A 22691-nucleotide genomic window follows, 5' to 3' on the forward strand; every position below is an offset into this window, starting at 1 on the left:
CGCAGGAGGGAGAGAGGATCGGCTGGTGACCTGTCTCCCAGGAGCAAGAACTACGGACATCATCGACAGAATTGAAAGGATCCTGGAGGGAGCGGAGACGGAAGAGACAGCAGTGTTAGTCCATGTCGGGACAAATGATGTCGCCAGGAGAGACTACAGCAGGAAGGCACTCACTGAACGGTTCGAGACTTTGGGAAGAAAGCTGAAGATGAGGACCCAGAGGATAGCATTCTCAGAGATCCTACCAGTACCAAGGGCAGACGTGAAGAGGCAGACGGAACTACAATCAATAAATGCGTGAGGAACTGGACAAAGTTCTGGGGAAAGAGCAAGCTCTTCCGGAGAGATGGATTACACCTGAGCACGGTGGGCACTAGACTACTAGCAAACAACGTCAAGAGAGGAATAGAGCAAGCTTTAAACTAAGAAGTAGGGGAAAGCCGACAGTCAACCAGGTGTTGATGATTCAGAAGACGGTGTCCCGAGAGGATACTGAGAGGGGAGAGCGCTGGGAAGACACCAAAAACACCAAAGGAACAACAAAAAACACCAAACAGGTGATGAATAGCCAACGGAGACAGACGAAACATGAGGGGGACAGGAGGAGACCACTACAATGGGAAGGCAAATGGGAGCAGGAGGAAGATGATAAATGCAAAAAGGAAGGAAAAAAAACCACAATAAGGATACATACCACGCACCACTAGGGGAAGACAAGAGAGACAATAAACAAGAGTCGGCAGAAGGGGACGAAAAGAAAAATGAATCGCATGGGAAAATAACAAGAGGACAAAAATATGGAGACTTACATTGTATGTACACTAATGCAAGGAGCCTGAAGAACAAAATGGGGGAACTAGAAATCATGGCTAAAGATGAAAACTTAGACATCATAGCAATCACGGAGACATGGTGGAGCGAAGAAAACAAATGGGACACAGTACTGCCAGGGTACAAGCTATACCGGAGAGACAGGACACATCAGAGAGGAGGTGGATTAGCACTGTACGCAAGAGATACCATTCCATCAACCGAAATGGACGAAGCAACGACAAATGACCAACTGGAATCAATATGGATCAAAATACCAGGAAGAAAGGGAACAGAGGTGAAGATGGGCCTGTACTACCGCCCACCTGGGCAAACGGAAGCAAAGGATGAAGAACTGAGAGCCGAGTTGAGGCGAGAATGTAAAAACGCAAACATCATAGTTATGGGAGATTTCAACTATCCCAGGATAGACTGGAGCCATGGAGTTTCAAAATGCTCGAAGGGATTGGAATTCCTGGAGGCTGTACGGGACTGCTTCTTGGAACAACTTGTCAAGGATCCGACGAAAGGGACAGCTACTCTGGAGGACCTGCCCACAGAGTAGAAGTTATGGGACCATTAGGAAACAGTGATCACAACATGATCCAATTCAAAATAGAAATAGGTAGGCCAAAGGGAAGGAGAACCATTGCAACAACGTTCAACTTCAGGAAAGGGAACTTTGATGCCATGAGACAAATGGTGAAGGAACAGCTCCAGAAAGGCACAGATGGTGGAGTAAGCCTGGATCCTATTCAAGGACACGGTAAACGAAGCGCAAAACCGGTATATACCCAGGTTTAGAAAGGGGTGCAGAAAGAATCAAGCAAGAGACCCACCATGGTTAACCAAGGAAGTTAAGAAGGTGATAAGAGACAAGAAATAATCCTTCAAAAATGGAAAAAGGATAAATCCAAGGAAAATTGGAAAGAGCACAGGATGCATCAAAAAGAATGTCACCGCGTGGTCAGATCAGCAAAAAGAGAGTATGAAGAGAGACTTCCCAAGGAGGTGCGGAATTTCAAACCATTCTTTCGATATGTGTAGGGGAAACAACTGGCAAGGGAAGAGGTGGGACCCCTGGATGAGGGAGACAGGAAGGGAGTGGTAAAGGAGGAAAAGGAGGTGGCGGACAGATTAAACACATTCTTCTCGTCGGTATTCACAACAGAGGACACATCCAACGTGCCGGAGCCAGAAAGATTCTTCAAGGGGGACCAAGAGGAAAAATTATTGTGCATGGAGGTAAGCCTTGAAGACGTACTCAAACAGATAGATAGGCTAAAATCAGACAAATCTCCGGGCCCAGACGGAATCCACCCGAGAATACTAAAAGAGTTTAGAGATGAAATAGCAGTTACTACAGCAGATTTGCAAACTATCCCTGAAAACAGGGGTAATCCCAGAAGACTGGAGGATAGCGAATGTTATGCCTATCTTCAAGAAAGGATCCAGAGGCGACCCAGGGAATTATAGGCCGGTCAGCTTAACCTTAGTCCGGGGAAGATGGCCGAATCGCTAATCAAGGACAGCATCAATGAGCATATAGAAAAAAATAAGCTGATGAGATCTAGCCAGCATGGTTTCTGTAATGGTAGATCATGCCAAACGAACCTACTGCACTTCTTTGAGCGGATAAGCAAACAACTAGACAAAGGCGAACCCATAGACGTAGTGTACCTGGATTTCCAGAAAGCCTTCGACAAGGTGCCCCATGAGCGCCTACTAAGGAAACTGTGGAACCACGGAGTGGAAGGGGACATACATAGATGGATCAGAAACTGGCTGGCGAACAGGAAGCAGAGAGTAGGAGTGAAAGATCACTATTCTGACTGGAAAGGGGTCACGAGTGGCGTCCCGCAGGGGTCAGTGCTGGGACCGCTGCTGTTCAATATATTTATTAATGACCTGGAAGCAGAGATGAAGTGTGAAATTATAAAATTTGCGGACGACACAAAACTCTCTGGTAAGGTTAGAACTGTTGAGGAATGTAGAGAACTTCAAAGGGACTTGAACAAACTGAGTGAGTGGGCAAATAAATGGCAGATGAGCTTCATTGTGGAGAAATGTAAAGTCATGCACATGGGAAAAGGAAACCTGATGTACAATTACACGATGGGGGGGATATGATTGGGGGAAGGCAACCTAGAAAGAGACTTGGGGGTTATTGTAGATAGAACAATGAAACCAGCGGCATAATGCGCCGCAGCCTCAAAAAAGGCGAACAGAATGTTGGGCATTATCAAAAAAGGTATCACTCCCAGAAGCAAGGAAGTTATCCTCCCGCTGTATAGGGCGATGGTGAGACCGCATCTGGAGTACTGCGTTCAATATTGGTCGCTGTATCTTAAGAAGGATATGGCGGTACTTGAGAGGGTCCAGAGAAGAGCAACATAAATGATAAAGGGCATGGAGAACCTTTCGTATGCTGAGAGCTTAGAGAAGCTGGGGCTCTTCTCCCTAGAAAAGCGGAGACTTAGAGGGGATATGATAGAAACTTACAAGATCATGAAGGGTATAGAGCAGTGGTTCTTAAATGGGTTCGACCGAACCCCAGGGGTTCGGTGAGTCAGTCTCGCGGGTTCGGCGGAGGTCAAAACACATCTCCGACTCATATAGCGCTTCGGTCACGTTCAATCATCTATCAGTTTTTCAGTGATTTTGATCAAGACTGATCGTGTACTCGGTTTCTTGATCTATCAATCTGTAACTAATGCCTTATATACATCAATAAATTCCTGATCAAAATTTGTGATTTAACTGATAGATGATTGAACATGACCGAAGCGCTTATGATTCGTGATGATACGCCCCGCTTGTCCATAATTGGCTGCAGATGATCACGCAACATCGCTTGGCCTATCTGTGCTGCAGGGGATTTGATGCGCACAGTAATCGAATTGTAACTGTTGTGATGGTACGTCGTGTGATACCTATCTTAATATTTTAATCCCTTACTAACTATGTCGAGCAAAATACGAAAGTGGTCGGACAAATATGTACAATATGGATTCACATGTATAACGGAACGTGATGGGAGTCAGTGTCCTAATTGCATGATTTGTAATGCCAAGTTGAGTAATTCTAGTCTAGCTCCGGCAAAACTAAGGGAACACTTCCTTAAGCTGCATGGAGATGGAAAATACAAGAACACAACGCTCGCTGAATTCAAGGTGAAGAGAGCAAGATTCGATGAAAAGGCTACTCTGCCTGTTCAAGTAGTTGCAGATCTGATTTCAAGCCCGGCAAAATTCAGCCTTCAACTCGACGAGACCACAGACATTTCCAATCTAAGCCAGCTTGCAGTATTCGTGCGCTATGTGAAAGACGACGTGATAAAGGAAGATTTTTTATTTTGTAAGCCTCTTACAACAACAACTAAGGCAACTGATGTGAAGAAACTTGTGGATGACTTCTTCAAAGACAGCAATCTTTCGTGGGATATGGTTTCTGCAGTTTGTTCGGACGGAGCTCCAGCCATGCTCGGAAGAAAGTCCGGTTTTGGTGCGCTAGTGAATGCCGATGCACCACACATCATTGTTATGCATTGCATTCTGCACAGGCATGCGTTGGCAACAAAAACCTTGCCTCCAAAACTGGCAGAAGTTTTAAAAATTGTTGTGGAATGCGTGAACTATGTGCGAAATAATGCTCTGAAGCACCGCATCTTCAAGGAGCTGTGTAAAGAAATGGGATCTGAATTCGAGGTACTTCTGTACCATTCTAACGTTCGGTGGTTATCCCGGGGACAGGTGCTGAATCGTGTTTTTGCCATGCGTGTGGAATTAGCTCTGTTTTTGCAAGAGAAGCAACATTGTCATGCAGATTGCTTCAAAAATTCTGAGTTCATTCTCATTTTAGCGTACATGGCTGATATCTTTGAAGCTCTCAATCATCTCAATAAGCAGATGCAGGGTGGTGGAGTCAACATCATCGAAGCGGAAGAAAACCTGAAAGCTTTTCAAAAAAAGCTACCATTATGGAAACGACGAACAGAAAATGATAACTTCGCAAACTTTCCCCTGCTAGACAACTGTGTAAGTAAGATCAAAGATATATCTGGAATCGGAGACATTTCTGTACCCGCGGAACTGAAGCAAACTATTGCCACGCACTTAAATGAGCTTGCAAAGTCTCTCGACGGATACTTCCCTACAAGAGAGTCATATCCAGTCGTTCACGTTTAGTGTTGAGACAACAGATGTCAATGATGAATACCTCGATGAAATCATTGAAATTCAGCAGAGCCAGGTTCAACAGCAACTCTTCAGAACAACAACGCTCTCAACGTTTTGGTGTCAACAATTGGTAATGTACCCTGTTATTGCTAAGAAAGCTCTGGAAATTTTCATACCGTTTGTTACAACATATCTTTGCGAGCAATCCTTTTCGAGGATGCTGGACATAAAAACGAAGAAAAGGAACAGACTTTGTTGCGAAAATGACATGAGAGTGGCACTTGCCAAGGTAAAGCCGCGCATTTCTGAACTGGTCTCTGAGAGGCAACAGCAGAAGTCACACTGATTTGCAGTAAATTTCATTATTATGTTATTATTATTCGAAATATAGGAGAACTTTTTTGTTTTCAAAATTGATATTATTTTTTCCCTCACTGTATACCTGTTTTGAATTTGTAAAAATCATATTTTATTTTTCCAATAAAGAAGGGTTCGGTGAACACGCATATGAAACTGGTGGGGTTCAGTACCTCCAACAAGGTTAAAAACCACTGGTATAGAGAAAGTAGAGAGGGACAGATTCTTCAAACTGGCTGGGGAAAAGAAAACTAGAGGGCACTCGGAAAAGTTGAAGGGAGACAGATTCAGAACAAATGCCAGAAAGTTCTTCTTCACTCAGAGGGTGGTGGACACCTGGAATCCGCTTCCAGAGGAAGTGGTAGAACAAAGTGCAATTGTGGGTTTCAAAATGGGACTGGACAAGTTCCTGAAGGAAAAGGGGATTGAGGGGTACAAATAGAGGTTTACTATGCAATACAAAATGCTTTAGAGCAATAGATAACTTACAGGTCATTGACCTAGGGGGCCGATGCATGAGCGGACTGCTGGGCATGATGGACCTGTGGTCTGACTCAGTAGAGGAGATGCTTATGTTCTTATGTACTACTAATCATATATGTAGCGCTACTAGATATATACAGTGCTGTATACATTATATGCAGGTACTTTTTCTGTGTCTAGTAGACTCACAATCTAAGGGGCTCATAATGGAAAGAAAAATACATCTAATAACCCACCCAGATCGGCACTTGGACGACCTAAAAGACAGGACGTCCAAGTTCTGATAATCGAAATGGATTTTTTAGACGTATCCAGCGACTTTTTAGGCCTTTGAATCCTGCTGTGCGCCCAGAGCTGAATGTATGTTTTTATTCCGATTTTTATGGCAGTGTGGGGGGGATCACTGGTAGAGTATGGTGGGGGTTGTACTTTGTGTCTGCAGTGGCTATCTGGTCACTTTGGATACCTTCTGGGCACTTAGACCTGATTTTAGATCACCTAAGTCACAACGTATAAGTTCTATCTAGGCAGTCTCGGCAGACTTTAGATTATCCTTGCAGTACGACTAAGTTTAGGATGGTCCACATCCCACCCTAACCATTCCTTCAAAAACACCCCTTACCTGCCTCCAGAATATCAGCACCTTGCATAGGAAAGCCTAGTAGAGCTGCACAGAGGTGGCTTACATAGTCTGGGGAGTGGGGGGGGGAGACTGGTAACCATAGAAGGTTCGACCCATGTCCATAAGCTACTCTAATCACTACATTTATGGTGGAAAATGCAAGTCCACCAAAAAAAAAACACCAAACCCTACTCTACTGCAATATAGGTGACACCTGCAGCCATAAGGGCTATCGGGGTTGTAGACAGGTGGGTATAGGAGGTTTTTGGTTTGTTTGTTTGTTGTTGTTTTTTTTTTTTTTTGGGGGGGGGGGCTCACCATGACCTGCAAGGGAGTTGTGGTGAGATTTTTTTTTGTTTTGTTTTTTCAAATTCTTTATTCATTTTTTCATTTTACATCAAGTACAGAATATTACATCATTTAAAACTTTTACACATCACTTGAAATTCGTTCAATTGTCATCTTTAATATATAAATTTATTCCCTCTCCACCCACCCTTCCCAAAAATATTTTAATCAAAAATATCATATAAATATTGTATTCTTATCTATTGATTAAACCTTTAAAAGAACTTTATACCATCCCCCCTCCCCCCTACGTATAAATGTACTTTCAGTGGAAAATTATGTCTAATCATTACAATAATTTGTCAATGGCCCCCCCAAATCTTTTAAAAATTATTATGATTCCCTTTTAGTATGGCAATTATTCTTTCCATTTTATAAATGTGGCATAACGAATTCCACCAGAATGTATAGTTAAGTCTATTGTAATTTTTCCAATTACTGATGATATGTTGTATGGCGACTCCTGTCATAATCAATAAATATTTATTATTACTTGATGAAATTTGACTTTTTGTTCTCATACCGAACAGAATTGTATCATATGATAATGCTACATGGTTTTCCAATAAACAATTTATTTGAGACCAAATTGATTTCCAAAAGGCCATGATACAGAGACAATAGTGATGAGATGTTTATTTGGCACACTTTTTGTGAATATAAGAACAGCCTTACTGGGTCAGACCAGTGGTCCTTAAAGCCCAGTAACCCGTTCTCACAGTGTCCAATCCAAGTCCCTAGTACCTGGCCAAAACCCAAGGAGTAGAAAAATTCCATGCTACCGATCCAGGGCAAGCAGTGCCCTGTGAGGTGCCCTACTACTCTGTTGCCATGTCTGGGGCCAGTCCATCACTTTGCTAGCCCCTCCCACATCCAAAAGGTCTTGTTCTAGGTGTTTGGGACTTGATTTTTTGGACGATGTAGTGTAAATATAAACGTACTAGTGGTGTGGACAATCAAACAGCTGGACGTAGAAGTAGATGATTTGGGGCGACTAGCGTAGGCCCAAAATGGACTTAGATGTTTGTTTGATTTTGCCCCTCCACATTTTTTTGTACCTGGGGCAATGGAGAGATAAGTGACTTGGCCAGGGTCACAAGGAGCTACAGTGGGAATCAAACCCAGTTCCCCAGGATCTCAGTCCACTGCACTAATCATTAGGCCCTGCCAGCTTTTGTTTCCATCCGATGTATATTGGACTTCAGTTAAAGTTTAGTTGCCAGCTTGATCATCCTGATCATCTCTGCTTTTTTGTACTGTAGTTATGCATATAAAGGATGGTCTATGCTCTGTAAAGCTTATGGATTAGGCAAGAAACATGGTTAAAATCAACAAGGCTATGAATAAGGACAGCCAGGTTTAAGAACTAAAAGGTGAGTTTTAGGAACTGAATATGGCCAGAGAGAGCAAGATATGTCAGATCATCAAGGTTATTTCAAGCATACAATGCAGCTTGGCAAAAAAACAAACAAACAACGGACAAAGGGGTCCTTTTACTAAGGTGCATTAACTGATTTAGAGCACGCTGATTAGAGAGTTGCGCGGGGACATAAATCCCACCCGTCCCCGCCAAAGTCCCACCCGTCCCCGTGAGGAATCCCTCCATCCCCACCCGTCTCCGTGAGGAATCCCCTCCGTCCCCGCCCGTCCCTATAAACTTCAGAAATAGTTATTTCATTTAATTATGCTACTGAATTAAAGGCTCTGGTAGAAACCCATTTACAAATAAGCAAAAAGACTTTATTAATTTGGAAATATTAATTGGAAATAATACATACTTTGTAAACGGGTTTCTACCAGAGCCTCTAATGTTTATAAATTTTTATCAACACAACTAATATACTACTTTATCCTGAAGCAAAAAAAAAAAAAAAAAAAAAGAAATAGAATTTTTTTCCTACCTTTGTTGCCTGGTTTCTGCTTTCCTCATGTTCTCATTCAATTCCTCACAAAAAATTGCACCCTCCAAAATACAGGACAAAAAAGTCACCTTTCTTTACAAAAAGGGAGAAAAGACCTCAGTGACTAATAGGGGCTCTTTAAGCTTCCCATATAGACAGGCTAGTTTTAAACAGAATTTAATCCTAGCAGACACATCCTTGGTCAGAAAAACTCCCAATTAGTAAGTGAACCTCTATTCTAATTTTCTAATAGTTTTATATATTTTCTTATAGTTTTATATATTTTTTTAAACTTTTCTTCAAACAACAATTGTCAAAAATAGAAGTCACTTATCTGAGCACTTCGATATTCAGGTGTAGTCTTGGAGTAAAGCAAGCAGGAAAACTGCTCTATGGAAAAAAGCTATCAGTCAAAACATTCTTCCAAAATATCCAACAGGGGCCCCTGTTTCGCAACAAAATGCTTCGTCAGGGATTTGAGCGATCACACACCCGCTCAAATAAGTGCTCAGATAAGTGACTTCTATTTTTGACAATTGTTGTTTGAAGAAAAGTTTAAAAAAATATATAAAACTATAAGAAAATATATAAAACTATTAGAAAATTAGAATAGAGGTTCACTTACTAATTGGGAGTTTTTCTGACCATGGATGTGTCTGCTATGATTAAATTCTGTTTAAAACTAGCCTGTCTATATGGGAAGCTTAAAGAGCCCCTATTAGACACTGAGGTCTTTTCTCCCTTTTTGTAAAGAAAGGTGACTTTTTTGTCCTGTATTTTGGAGGGTGCAATTTTTTGTGATTTATTTTGGGCATCCTTTTCTTGATTTTTTGGATATTCTCATTCAATTCCTTCCATCCACTATCTCTCTTCTCTCTGCATCTTCCATTTGCTCTGTTACTGTGCCTCTCCCTTTCTCTCCCCTTCCAAATTGGTCTGGCACCCATTTTCTTCCCTCCGATCCCCCCATAGTCTGGCATCTCTGTATTCTTCCCTGCCAGCGTCTTCTCCCCACTCTCTCTTCCCCATTTCCTTTCAGCATCCTTCTCCCCCCATCTTCCCCATGTCCTGTCAGCGCCCTTCTCCCCCTCTGTCTTCCCCATGTCCTTTCAGCGTCCTTCACCCCCCCATCTTCCCCATGTCCTTTCAGCGTCCTTCTCCCCCCCGTCTTCCCCATGTGCTTTCAGCGTCCTTCTCCACCCCTTTGTCTTCCCCAGTGCTTTCAGCGTCCTTCTCCCCCCTCAGTTTTACCCATTTCCCTTAAGCGTCTTTTCCTCTCCACTCCACCTTTCCTCCCTTTCTCTCTCCCTGCCCCTTACCTTCGTGGAGCTTCCCCGCCTGCTCGACAACAGAACAGGCCCGGTCCGACAAATCTCCCTGCCCTGTAGCCGCGAATCTAAATTACCTTCTTACAGCAGCTGGAGTATTGAAGCTGCTGTAAGAAGATAATTTAGATTCGCGGCTACAGGGCAGGGAGATTTGTCGGACCGGGCCTGTTGTCGGTCAGTCGGGGGAAGCGCTACAAAGGTAAGGGGACCTGGCTGGCTGTGCACCGCCCTCCTAAGGCTGCACCCGGGGCGGACTGCCCTCCCCGTCCTCCTTGGTATGCCACTGCCTTTCCCTACCTGCCCTGCCGCAGCCGACCAGAAGTCTTCTTGACGTCAGCGCTGACATGGTGGAAGACTTCTGATCGTCTGTGTGCTGCGGCAGGGCAAGTAGGGAGAAGACGAGCCTCATGAGTACATCCAACATTGCAGGAACCCCGCAACCCTAGGGGCGTCCCCACGGGATCCCTATGACCTGAAGGGGGAACCCGCGGGATTCCCGTCGTCCCCGTTCCCGTGCAGCTCTCTAACGCTGATTAGCATGTGCTAAATACTAAGGAACCCATTTTATGCCTATGGGTTTCTAAGCATTTAGTGCCTGCTAAATCGATTAGTAAAGGGACCCCTAAATCCCAAGTTAGCTATAAAGAAGAAGGGTTCAGATGAGAGTATTTTCGTGATGAACAGAGTTTGCCAGATGGCACATAGGGTGAAGCAATGTAATAGGGGCAATTCTTGATGCTTTTAACACAGCTAAATTCACAGCAAGGTGGGAGGGGGGTAGTTGTGAAAACAGATTTAGAAAGAGAGGCCAGTGCAAGTGAAGCAGACTTTGAGAGGCCAATTAGAAAATAACTTCTGTGTAATGCAGGGGTGCCCAACGCGTCGATCGCGATCGACCAGTAGCTCAGGAAGGCAACTCGAGTCGATCGCACTCGTGTTGCCGTCCTGATCTACGGGCCGATCAGCCTTCCTCTCCAGTGTTCTCCCTAGGGCCTTTTAGCTGGGCGGTTCGCCCAGCTGTCATCTGCCGCTGCTGAACATTAAAAAAAAAAAACCAAAAAACCGGCTTGGAGATTTCAGCCCCTAGCGAACTTATGCTCCGGGCTCTAACGTGTGCGTGCAGGCTTCTCTTCTCTTCCCTCCGAAACCGGAAGTTATGCCCGGGGAGGGGGAGGGGGAGGGGGGAGAAGGGAAGCCTGCACGCACATGTTGAGAGCCCTGAAGCAAGCGTTCGCTACGGGCTAAGGCGGGAGACAGGTTAGTGAAGCATTTCCTCTTCTTGCTGCCGGGTCCTGCCTACTTTCTGTTTCCGCGAAGGCAGGACCCGGCAGCATTTCCCCCAACAGTTCCTTGCGATGCTGGTCGGCCGAAGCAGGGAGAGGTTGGGGCGGCGGCGGCTTTTGGGCGTGTTATTGGTGGCGGTTTGGGTCCTGGTCCCCGATGGCAGTGGCAGTGTCTTGGGGGAGGGCAGGGAGAAAGAAAGAAAGAAAAAGGGCAGGCAGGGAGACAGAAGGAAAGAAGAGAAACAGAAAAAAAGGAAAGGGAGGCAGAGAGAAAGAAAGGGCAGGGAGAGAGGAAGGAAAAGTTGGGGGAGGGAATGAGGTGTGGAGGAGAGGAAGCATACAGGCTGAAAGAAGGGAAGAAAGACTGGATGCACAGTCAGAAGAAGAAAGTGCAACCAGAGACTCATGAAATCACCAGACAAGGTAGGAAAAATGATTTTATTTTAAATTTAGTGATCGAAATGTGTCTCAATTTATATCTGCTGTCTATATTTTACACTAAGGTCCCCTTTTACTAAACCGCAATAGAGTTTTTTTAGCGCAGGGAGCCTATGAGCGTCATGAGCAGCGCTGGGCATTCAGCGCAGCTCCCTGCGCTCTAAAAACTGCTATCGTGGTTTAGTAAAAAGGGAGGGGGGTATATTTGTCTATTTTTGTATGGTTGTTACTGAGGTGATAGTGCATAGATTCATCTGCTTTGACCTCTTTGAAAAACCCTGGAATAGGAATGATAATTAACATTTTCTATGCGTACAGTGTGCGTTGTGTTTTTTTTAAATTTTATTGTTGGTAGATCATTTTGACTTGGTCATTTTAAAAGTAGCTCGCAAGCCCAAAAAGTGTGGGCACCCCTGGTGTAATGTATTCATTCTTGTCTCTTTCACTGCAGCCTTGTTCACCAGTTCTTGCTCCATTGCTTGGGAAAATGTCTACAAAATCAGATGTGCATTTGGAGACTGGAGTTAATGTAACAGAAGCTGAGATTGCAAATCATTCAAAATTGGACATACAGCAAAAAGCAGCAACAAATAGTGTCCAGACCCTTTCAAAATCTCATGTGTGTCATTCACATTCACAGAAACTGCCTCATACACCTTTGATGTTGCATTGCCCCCCTTCACCTCATCTAGAGCATCCTCCAAAGGCATCTACTCCTCATACACCTGTACAGCATGGCTATCTTTCACCAAAGCCTCACTCGCAGCAGTTGGGATCTCCTTACAGGCCTCATCATCCACCATCACCTCAAGTTGGAACACCTCATAGAGACCCTCATAGAAATTTCTACCCAACTGCACCTACCCTTCAACCTAGTACGCAGCAGCAGACTGCTGGACAGTTATTTCCCCAAGTGACTTCAGGACAGTCTTCAGTATCTTACAGTCAATTTAACCAACAAAATTTAAACAGTAGTGCTCTACCACCTCCACCCCCACCACCTTCTACTACTTGTACTTATTATCAAAACCAGCAGCCTTCTGGGAATTTTCAGAGTTATAGTCAGTTAAAAAGTAGCATACCACAGCAAACTGTGTTTACATCTGGACCAAATCAAGCACTTCCTGGCACCACAGGTCAGCCAGCAGTTCCTGGACATCATATATCAGCAGGGCATTACTTGGCTTCTCAGAATCCTAATATTCACCTTTCATCTTCAACATCTGTGGCTCCTCCTCCTCCACCACCACCTCCCCCACCTGCTCCAGGATCTCATCAACAACATGCTGTAGTACATATAACAGGCCCTGTTCATGCTGTACCAGTAACACTTACATCTCATCTTCATAATCAGAGTACTGGACACCATTTACCACCACCACCACCACCTCCACCTGGGCCCATACCTCTGCATCCCCATCATCATCCTACAACTGGACACCAAGGTCTGCAAGCTCAACACCAGCATGTAGTAAATACAGCTCCACCTCCACCGCCACCACCTCCGCCAGCTTCAACTGTTTTAGGTTCTGGTCACCATCAAGCATCAGCCCAAGGACTGCACCTCCCATCTCATCAAGGACCCCCCATTTTCCCTTCAGGTGCTCATCAGGGTATAACTTCATACCCCTCACAAGCCCCACATCATACTACCATAGGACCTGGGCCTCAACATCAGCCTGCTGGAACAGGACCCCCTCACCCACTACCAGGCCAGGGTCCACATGTCCAGCCTCAAGGACCAAACAGTATTCCTACAGCTGCAGCCTTCTGTCCCCATCCTGGGTCTGTAACCCTTCCACATGTGGTTCAAGGACCTCAGCAGGCATCAGTTCCTGGTCAGATTTCAATTCACAGACCACAGGTGCCCCCAGCTTTCCAAAACAATTACCATGGTTCAGGATGGCATTAAAATAGCTTACTTGCACCCAAACATTTTTAAAAAGTGTAAAATAAAACTGTATATTTTATATGTACCTGTGGCAGGTACTTTTTAAAGCTTGTACATGAAACTTTGTATAAAAGCAGACACCAGTGCTTTCATTGTATTTTTCTTCATTTTTTTATTTTTTAAAAGTCCTGAAACTATATGTACTGTTTAAGTCAGTATTAGTATTTACTTTTATTCTGTAAATGAACATTCCAGCAGTTTTTCTGGCAGTATAGTTAATGCTGCAGAATCTTCAAATTTTAGTGACACAGTTAGAAATACATTTAGTGAATGTTTTCTGTTACTTTTTATACATATGTAATTAAAAGTACACAACTGAGCAATGGCACTAACAGGCTTTTCATTTTCTGTCAACAGTGCTTTATGTGCATATAGATAAAAGGCAGCGCAGTACATATTTTTATAGTTTTTTTGCGTGATACATTGTTTTTTGTTATTTACAGAAGCTGTAATTTAATGTATAGATTGTTTCTATTGTCTTTTGTAAATACTGTATTTTGCGTGTAAAAATTGGATAATGCTTCCATCTCATTTGGTATAGCACTGTACATATGACAAGTTCCTTTTGCGGATATGTGTATGATCCTTGTGGAAGTAGTACAGTATATGGTCTTACTTTTTTTAAAATATACTGTCACATTTGCAGCACTGGTTGGGCATTTTAATTCATGTTAATAAATCACAATTATGTCAGTTTTATCAATTGTTTGACCTAAGGTTCAGTTTGTGTAAAACAGAAAAAAGCACTATAGTTTATGCAGTGTTATTTTACTTGCTTTGGAGTACTCTTTTTCAAAGGATACCAACTTTCCAGAAAAATGTGAGATGTTACATATCTTCTTAGCACTCTTATGATCAATAGAGGTTGACTGAATGTAAGTTTTTATTTCAGCTTAGGTGCCAAAGCTGCACCTAAAAACTTTTTTTTGTTATATCCCTTCTGGAATCCATTCCCGCAAGCCCGGGTCTTGTAGAAATCCACACTTTTCTCTGCACTGCTCTTCCCACTTAGCTGCAGAATGCAGAGCCCCCTGTAGTTTTTCATTTCTGCAAGTGAACCGTGCAGAAGTCTTTCTGAACTGCTCTGCATCTTTTTCTTTTTTTGTTAAAGTTTCTCGCTTTTTAGGTGGCTTTGGTGCCTTGAGACCCTTTTGGAGGGGTTTTCTGCCTAGGAAAGGATGCAATTCCGCAGAACCAGTCTACTACTCCACAGGGCAAGCTACAGATGGACTTGTGAAGCCAGCTTGCTTTGTGCTGGCTTCAGAGCTCAAGAGTCCATCCCCCTGGGAGCATGCTAACCTCTAATTGCGGACTGTTTGCACTTTGAGTAATGGCCCTTGGGGTATCAGGGAGCAGGCTGTGTTTTTCACATCCCTGGTTGCATGTGGAGGTTCCGTGGGGGCGGATGTCTCGGTCAGGGTCTGTCCAACCAGCAACCCAAAGATCCTGAAGATTGGACTGTTGGCAGAAAAATCTGAGACAGAAGTTTCTTTCCCTTTCCCTTTGTTTTAGTTGCACAGAGCTGACAGGCAGGCCCTTTGGAGACTGTAAGTACAGCTCCATTACTTCCTAGGGGAGAATTAAGGGGGGGTCTGAAAAAGTGGTTTTTAGTGCTTTCCAGGGATAGGGGTTGGGTCTCAAACCCCTAAATCGCCAATTTTTTTGTGTTTTTATTTTGGTCTCTGAAGAAAAAAAGCCCAAGGCCGCCTCACCATTGAAAAGAGCACAGCACAACAGGAGTCGTGAGGATAAGATGTCAATAATTCTGCCACGGCTATAAAATTCAAGATACATTTTATGGCACCATTAGCTAAGTGGTCTCAGAGAGCCCTGATGGGGGTGATGACCCTTCTGTCCACCTTTTTATAGTGGACACCATAAAAGAACTAAACTTCGAGGATTAGCCCACCACATCTGAATGTACTGTCATGAGTTGTTCTAATACCCTGACATCCTTTTTTTCCCTTGTATCCAGATCTCTGGTTACTGAGCAGTGAGAGACTCCTGAAAGTTCCTTTAAGCTGACTAAGACCATGACTAAGCTTTATCCTATGGCGCTGGATTCTCAGCATCTTTTTGAGCAGCTGAAGGATTCGACGGTGACTTTGGTGACCAAGTGTGCTGCTCTTCTGAGTGAAGGCAGAGTGATGCTGAAAGATTCTCAGGACTGCCGGCTGGACTTGGTTTTAAAGAAGCTTTTTGAAGTGGCTTCTTCAAGTATTAAAGATTGCAGCCGCTGCCTCCTTTGCAGCACATACTTGCCATACAAGGTTGCGTCAAGATCCTTTTAAGGAGGAAGATGGCTGCCCCCAGCCGGTGCTTGAGGGGGTGGATGATGTCGCTGATGCCTTGGGACCTCATTAGGGTCCTAGGGAAAGTTTCAGCTTTGCTGTCTCAGCTTGCAGAATGCTCTGGATTCGCCACTGGGCTGGTGACTCGGCCTCTAAGGTAACTGTCGGCAGACTCATTTTAAAGGTCAAATGCTTTTTGGCAAAAGGTTGGACAAACTTATGGCCAGTGTTGTGGACTACCGTCCTAAATCCCTCCCAGATAACAGGCCCCGTTGGGCCCCAGGAGGGGGTCATAGTAATTTTCGCACCTCTCACATGTTTTGCCAGAACTAATCAGGCTCATCTGGCCAAAGGTATTCCTAGAGCAACAAGCAACGCTATAACAACATTGAGGTTCTTACATCAGCACCACATCTATGAAGTTCCAGTGACACCAGGACCTCTGCTGTGCCTCCTCATGTTGGAATAGAAACAGATCTCTTAAGTTCAGACTAATGGGTGCTGGACATCATACAGGAGGGGGATACAAGCTGGACTTCTTTTGCCTCCCTCCAGATTTGTTTTTGGACTTTCCTGCAGGGAGGCCAGCACAAGCGCTGAAGGTAGAGACGACTCTGTAGTGTCTCTTTGCTGTTAGGAAGTGGAATTTTCTTTTTATCTCCACCACTTCTGACTTACTCCTGCAACAGTTTCATACCTTTTTCAGTTTTTTTACCAAAGATGCCTCTGTACTTTTCCAGGGGTAGTCTCAGATTTTCATTTCCATCAATTCATTATGTCAACAGGTTGTTGTTTTTTTTTTCTGAAATCTATTTCTCATTCTGCCAGTCAGTTCTTCATACCTTCTACTGTAATTGGGCCTAGCTTGTTACTTACAAAGGTCTCAGTCTTATAAAGTATCGCTTCAACTGTTCACCTCATTTCATACAAACGAGCTGAGCCAGTCCACCACCAAATGGCTTGTGGCCTGTATTTCTTTTTTGCTATGCTCGGGCTGGGCTTTAATTCGGAGATCCAGGGATCCATGGGATCCAGGCTATGCAGCTTTAGTTGCTTTCTTACGTTCCACTTACATTACAAAGCAGCTACTTGGTTCTCAGTTCACACATTCACCTCTATTCTCTGGAATTATTTTCAGACGCGATGGTTACTTTGGCCAAGCAGTATTATAACTTTTATTCTCTTATCTGGCCAACTCTCTCTCCATCCCATTACAGTAAGCTAGGGAATCCCATATGTGAGAATATGCTGCCTGCTAGTCCTAAGATAAAGCAGTTAAACTAAACTAAACCTTAAATTTGTATACCGCATCATCTCCACAGAAGTGGAGCTCGATACGGTTTACAGGAATTAATATAGAAAGGAACTCCAATGGAAAGAAGAAGGGCTTAGTAAAAAAAGAAAGAAAGAGGGGACTTAGTATAATGGAGAGGGAGGGAGTAGTTACATTTTAGAGAACAGCCAAGTTTTCAAATGTTTTCGGAAGCGTTGGAGGGAGGTCGAACTCCGAAGAGGGGCAGTAAAGCTGTTACACAGATTGGTGATCCTGAAGCGGAGGGATGTCCCAAGTTTTCCTTTATGGGATATGCCTTTTAAAGAGGGGAAGGATAGTTTGAATTTTTGAGTGGAACTGGTGGAGTTAGGATTCGGGGAGAGCCAAGATAGTGGAAAAAGGGGAGGAAGGATGCCGTGTAGAGATTTGAAGGCTAGACAGGCGCATTTGTAGTGAACCCTGAGGATAACTGGGAGCCAGTGAAGCTTAGACAGAAGCGGGGAGACGCGGTCAAATTTGTTTTTTGCGAAGATTAGTTTAGCCGCGGTGTTCTTTTTTTTTTAAATCTTTATTCATTTTCAAAATTACTACAAGTGTACAACAATCATTCATAAATATCTTAATTAATCACTTGACATTCTTATTTGTAATATTCCAAATAGATAATTATATAAGAAGCCCACCCCTCCCACCCATATACTAATAAATAACAATTATCAATTATTATCCTTCATAATACCACCCCCCTTATCTTGTCCAATATTTAGGTGTTTAAGATGTCTGATCATCAGAATAAATCGTCAATGGCCCCCAAATCTTTTTAAACTTATTATAATTGTCTTGTTGTAGAGCAAATACGGTGTTCTGAATCCGCTGAAGTCTGAGAAGACTTTTCTTTGTTAGGCTTAAGTAGATGGAGATGCAGTAATCCAGTCTGGATAGAATAATGGATTGAACGAGGACAGCAAAGTGTTGTTGGTGGAAGCAGGATCTTACTTTCCTTAACATGTGAAGATTAAAAAAGCATTTTTTTACCAAGGAGTTGAGGTGATTGTTGAAAGACAGTGTAGAGTCAATGATGATTCCCAGAACTTTGCTTGAGTGCTCAAGCTGCAGTTTGGTGCCAGAGGATAGTGGGATGAGGGTGGGTAGCTGATCTAATTTTGGACCGAGCCAAAGTAGTTTTGTTTTGGTCTCGTTTAGTTTCATTTGAACGGTGTGAGCCCAGGATTGGAGATTCGTTATACAAGAAGAAATGTTATCAGAGAGGTTGGTGAGGTTAGAGTCGGTCTCGAGGAGGACAAAGATGTCGTTGGCGTAGGTGTAAAGTGTCTCCAAGGGGGATAGTTGGAGGAGTTTCAGGGAGGACATATAAACATTGAAAAGAATCAGGGATAGAGGTGAACCCTGAGGAACTCCGCAAATCGGTTTCCAAGGGGAGGATGAGGTGCCATTCATGTTAACGAAGTAGGAGCGGGAACGTAAGAATTTTGAGAACCAATCTGAGACTGTGGAGTTTATGCCAATTTCAGAAAGTTGGAGAATTATTATGTCATGATAGAAACATAGAAATTGACGGCAGAAAAGGGCCATAGCCCATCGAGTCTGCCCATACCAATGACCCACTCCCCGATTCTTACTCCCCTATAGATCCCACATGAATATCCCATTTTCTCTTAAAATCTGACACGCTGCTGGCCTCAATCACCCGCTGAGGCAGCTCGTTCCAATGATCGACCACCCTTTCGGTGAAGAAGTACTTCCTAGCATCACCTTGAAATTTCCCTCCCCTGATTTTCAGCGAGTGTCCTCTGGTTACCGAGGGCCCTGTAAGACTGAAGATATCATCTTTCACCTCTATACGCCCCGTGATATACTTAAAGGTCTCAATGTCGAAAGCTGCAGAAAGGTTGAATTGAAGAAGGACAGCGAACTTGTTGCAAGAGTGAAGTTGTTGGACCTTTGAAATTAATGAGGCCAAAAGGGATTCGGTGCTGAAGTTGGGTCTGAAGCCATGTTGGTAGGGTAGGAGAATGGAGAATCTCTCCAGATAGGATGAGTTGGGTGGCTATGATGGACTCCAGCATCTTGGTCAGGAGAGGAATATTAGCTATTGGGCAATAGCTGGATGGTGTGGAGGGGTTTAAGTCAGCTTTTTTCAATAGAGGGTATAAGGCAATGTGTCTCATTTCTGCAGAAAATAGGCGTTACTTCCCCTGGTTGGCTTCTTAGCTGCCTACAAAACTTAGGAGCTCGAGCTGGCATCGGGCGGGAAGGCACTCGTGTAGTGCAGGCAGTTGCAAAGTTTTTCAAGTTAGTGACAGTTCACTTGTCAAACTGTCCTTACCAGGCTCCGTGGATGACATCACCCATATGTCAGAATATCTGCCTGCTGCCTCTGGATAACACCTGTTATGGTAAGTAACTCTTCTGTTTGGTTTCTGTAAGGGACTAACAGAGAGAAGATTACCAAAAGTAAGAACCTAATCTTACATTCTGCAGGGTTTTGCGAAAAATAGTGTATTAGATTTCTGCAAGTTGTGGTTTTGGTCAAGACTGATTGTTCATTTATGATGGTTGTGAAAATCCCCACCCTCACCACCCCTCTTATGGCTCATGCTCCCCTCTATTTTTTCCCTTCATTATGTGTTCTAAGTTCATGCCCCTCCCTCCTTCCTTCCATCATTTTTCCTAAGTTTGTGCTCCCTCCCTCTCAACTCTCCTGCCCTTCTCCCTCCCTCCCTTCTGTGCCCCGGGTGTTTACTTCAGGCCTGCTCCCTCCTCACTGCTAGTCATTTTTTGCTGAAAGCCACGGGCAGCGCCTCTCTCTCAACACACCCTTCTCCCTTCTGTGCCGTGGGTGTTTATCGTCTTGCTGCAGCGTTTGCTCAAAGTTGCGGGCAGTGGATCCTATGTGCCTCTTGCAGCTGACTCGGAAGTGTTCCCTCTGATGTCACAACATCAGAGGGAACGCTTCCAGATCAGCCGCAGGAGGCGCGTGGAAGCCGTTGCCCGCAGCTTTCAGCGAACGCTGCAGCAAGATGGAGGAGGGAGCAGGCAAGACAGTGAACACCCATGGCACAGAAGGGAGAAGGGTGTGTTGGAACTTGAGAGGGAGGCGCTGCCCGTGGCTTTCAGCAAAAAATGACTAGCAGTGAGGAGGGAGCCGGTCTGAAGGTAAACACCCAGGGCACAGAAGGGAGGGAGAAGGGCAGGAGACTTGAGAGGGAGGGAGCACAAACTTAGGAAAAATGATGGAAGGAGGGAGGGGCATGAACTTAGAACACAGAATGGACTCCACCTGACCAGGAGAGGTAAAAATGTATTCGGACATCGACTAGCCCGCCTACTTCGTAGGGCTTTAAACTAGGTAAGTTGGGGGAGGGTATCCACTCACATTCCAGAGCAGTAAGAAACTATCCTGAGGTGGCGAGCCACAACCACACTTCTGAGTCCAAGGTAAGTGCCCATACTATACACGATAAAATGGGAGTCACACTAAATAAGAAGGGAATCTCTTCACAGGGACTTAACAACAATAAGGTATGGAGGGCTATGTATGTTAATGCACACAGTTTGGGCAACAAAATACTAGAATTGGAGACTGAAATAAGGAACGCAGACCTAGATGTGGTGGCAATATCTGAGACCTGGTTCACGGACTCGCACGGGTGGGATATGGTTATACCAGGTTACAACTTGCTTCGTCGAGACAGAGAGGGCAAGTTAGGAGGAGGGGTAGCACTATACATTAAAGAAAACATCAAGACTACTAGAATCACGGATGTTAGATACTCCGGGGAATCCCTCTGGGTGAACCTGGCCAGAGGGAACGAAAAATGCCTATACCTTGGTGTGGTATATAGACCTCCAAGACAACAGGAAGACAAGGATATAGAACTGATCAAGGATATAGAGAACATCACTTTGCGTGGAGACACAGTTCTGCTTGGGGACTTCAACATGCCCAATGCAGATTGGAACACACTCTCTGCGACTACCTGTGGCAGCAGAAGAATATTAACCTCCATAAAGGGTACACGACTCAAACAAATGGTACTGGAGCCCACTAGAAACCAGGCAATACTGGACCTGGTACTCACCAATGGAGACAGCGTCACAGAAGTATCGGTAGGCGATACGCTGGCCTCTAGCGACCATAACATGATATGGCTTAACCTCAAGTGGGGTTTCTCTAGATCAAATACAGTGACGAGAGTCCTCAACTTTAGAGGCACAGACTTCGAACGCATGGGAGATTTTGTCCATCGGGAGCTGCAAAACCAAGCACAAACTGACAATGTGGAGAATATGTGGTCGACTCTGAAATCCACCCTGCATGAAGCAACAAATCGCTACGCAAAAACGGTCAGCAAAAGTCAGAGAAACAAAAGACCCCAGTGGTTCAGTACTGAAATTTTGGACCTCATTAAGGAGAAGAAAAAAGCATTTATTGCCTACAAACATTTAGGAAAGCAGGAGGTAAAAGAAGACTATCAGGACAGGTCTAAAGCTGTCAAGAAGGCAGTCAGAGAGGCCAAGCTCCGAATAGAGGAGAATCTAGCACGGAACATTAAGAAAGGGGATAAATCCGTCTTTAGGTATATTAGTGACAGGAAAAGAAACAAAGATGGGATAGAACGACTCAGGAAATCGGACGGGAATTATGCAGAATCGGATTCCACTAAGGCCGAACTACTAAATGAATACTTCTGCTCGGTTTTCACCTGTGAGGAGCCGGGATCCGGTCCACTTTTACGGACAAGGGAAAGCCAGAAAGACCCGTTTCAAGACTTCAAGTTTACACCCAGTAGCGTCTACTGCGAACTTTCAAGACTCAAAGTAAACAAAGCCATGGGACCAGACAACCTACACCCCAGGGTGCTCAGAGAGCTGAGGGAAGTCCTGGCGGAACCATTATCTGTGCTCTTCAATCTCTCCCTAAGCACGGGAAGAGTCCCCTTGGACTGGAAAACAGCTAACGTTATTCCACTCCACAAAAAGGGCTGCAGGACAGAGACGGCGAATTACAGACGGGTAAGTCTCACATCCATAGTATGCAAACTCATGGAAACACTGATCAAACAGAAACTTGATACAATCCTGGATGAAGAAGATCTATGTGATCCCCATCAACATGGATTTACCAAAGGCAGGTCCTGCCAATCAAATCTGATTAGCTTCTTCGACTGGGTAACAAGACAACTGGATGCCGGGGAGTCCCTGGACGTAGTGTATTTGGACTTCAGCAAAGCTTTTGACAGCGTCCCACACCGAAGGTTATTGAACAAGTTGAAATCGCTGGGATTAGGGGAAACACTAGCTGCATGGGTTAAGGATTGGCTGAGCGGTAGACTTCAGAGAGTGATGGTAAATGGTACCCCATCCAAAACATCGAATGTGACCAGTGGAGTACCACAGGGCTCGG

General features: G+C 44.3%; 1 protein-coding gene across 7 annotated transcripts in view; it reads left to right on the forward strand.

Annotated features, from left to right (window-relative positions):
* KMT2E (lysine methyltransferase 2E (inactive)) overlaps positions 1-14407 on the forward strand; it is a 451336-nt gene extending 436929 nt beyond the window's left edge. For all 7 annotated transcript variants that reach the window (XM_033959230.1, XM_033959232.1, XM_033959234.1 and 4 more), the window contains one exon: positions 12200-14407. In XM_033959230.1, coding sequence (XP_033815121.1) covers positions 12200-13660 — 1461 coding nt within the window. In that variant the 3' untranslated portion in view covers positions 13661-14407. The remainder of the gene's footprint in view (positions 1-12199) is intronic.
* Positions 14408-22691: the final 8284 nt, after the last annotated feature.

The sequence above is a fragment of the Geotrypetes seraphini genome, chromosome 9, assembly GCF_902459505.1.
Source record: "Geotrypetes seraphini chromosome 9, aGeoSer1.1, whole genome shotgun sequence".
Taxonomy (NCBI): Eukaryota; Metazoa; Chordata; class Amphibia; order Gymnophiona; family Dermophiidae; genus Geotrypetes; species Geotrypetes seraphini.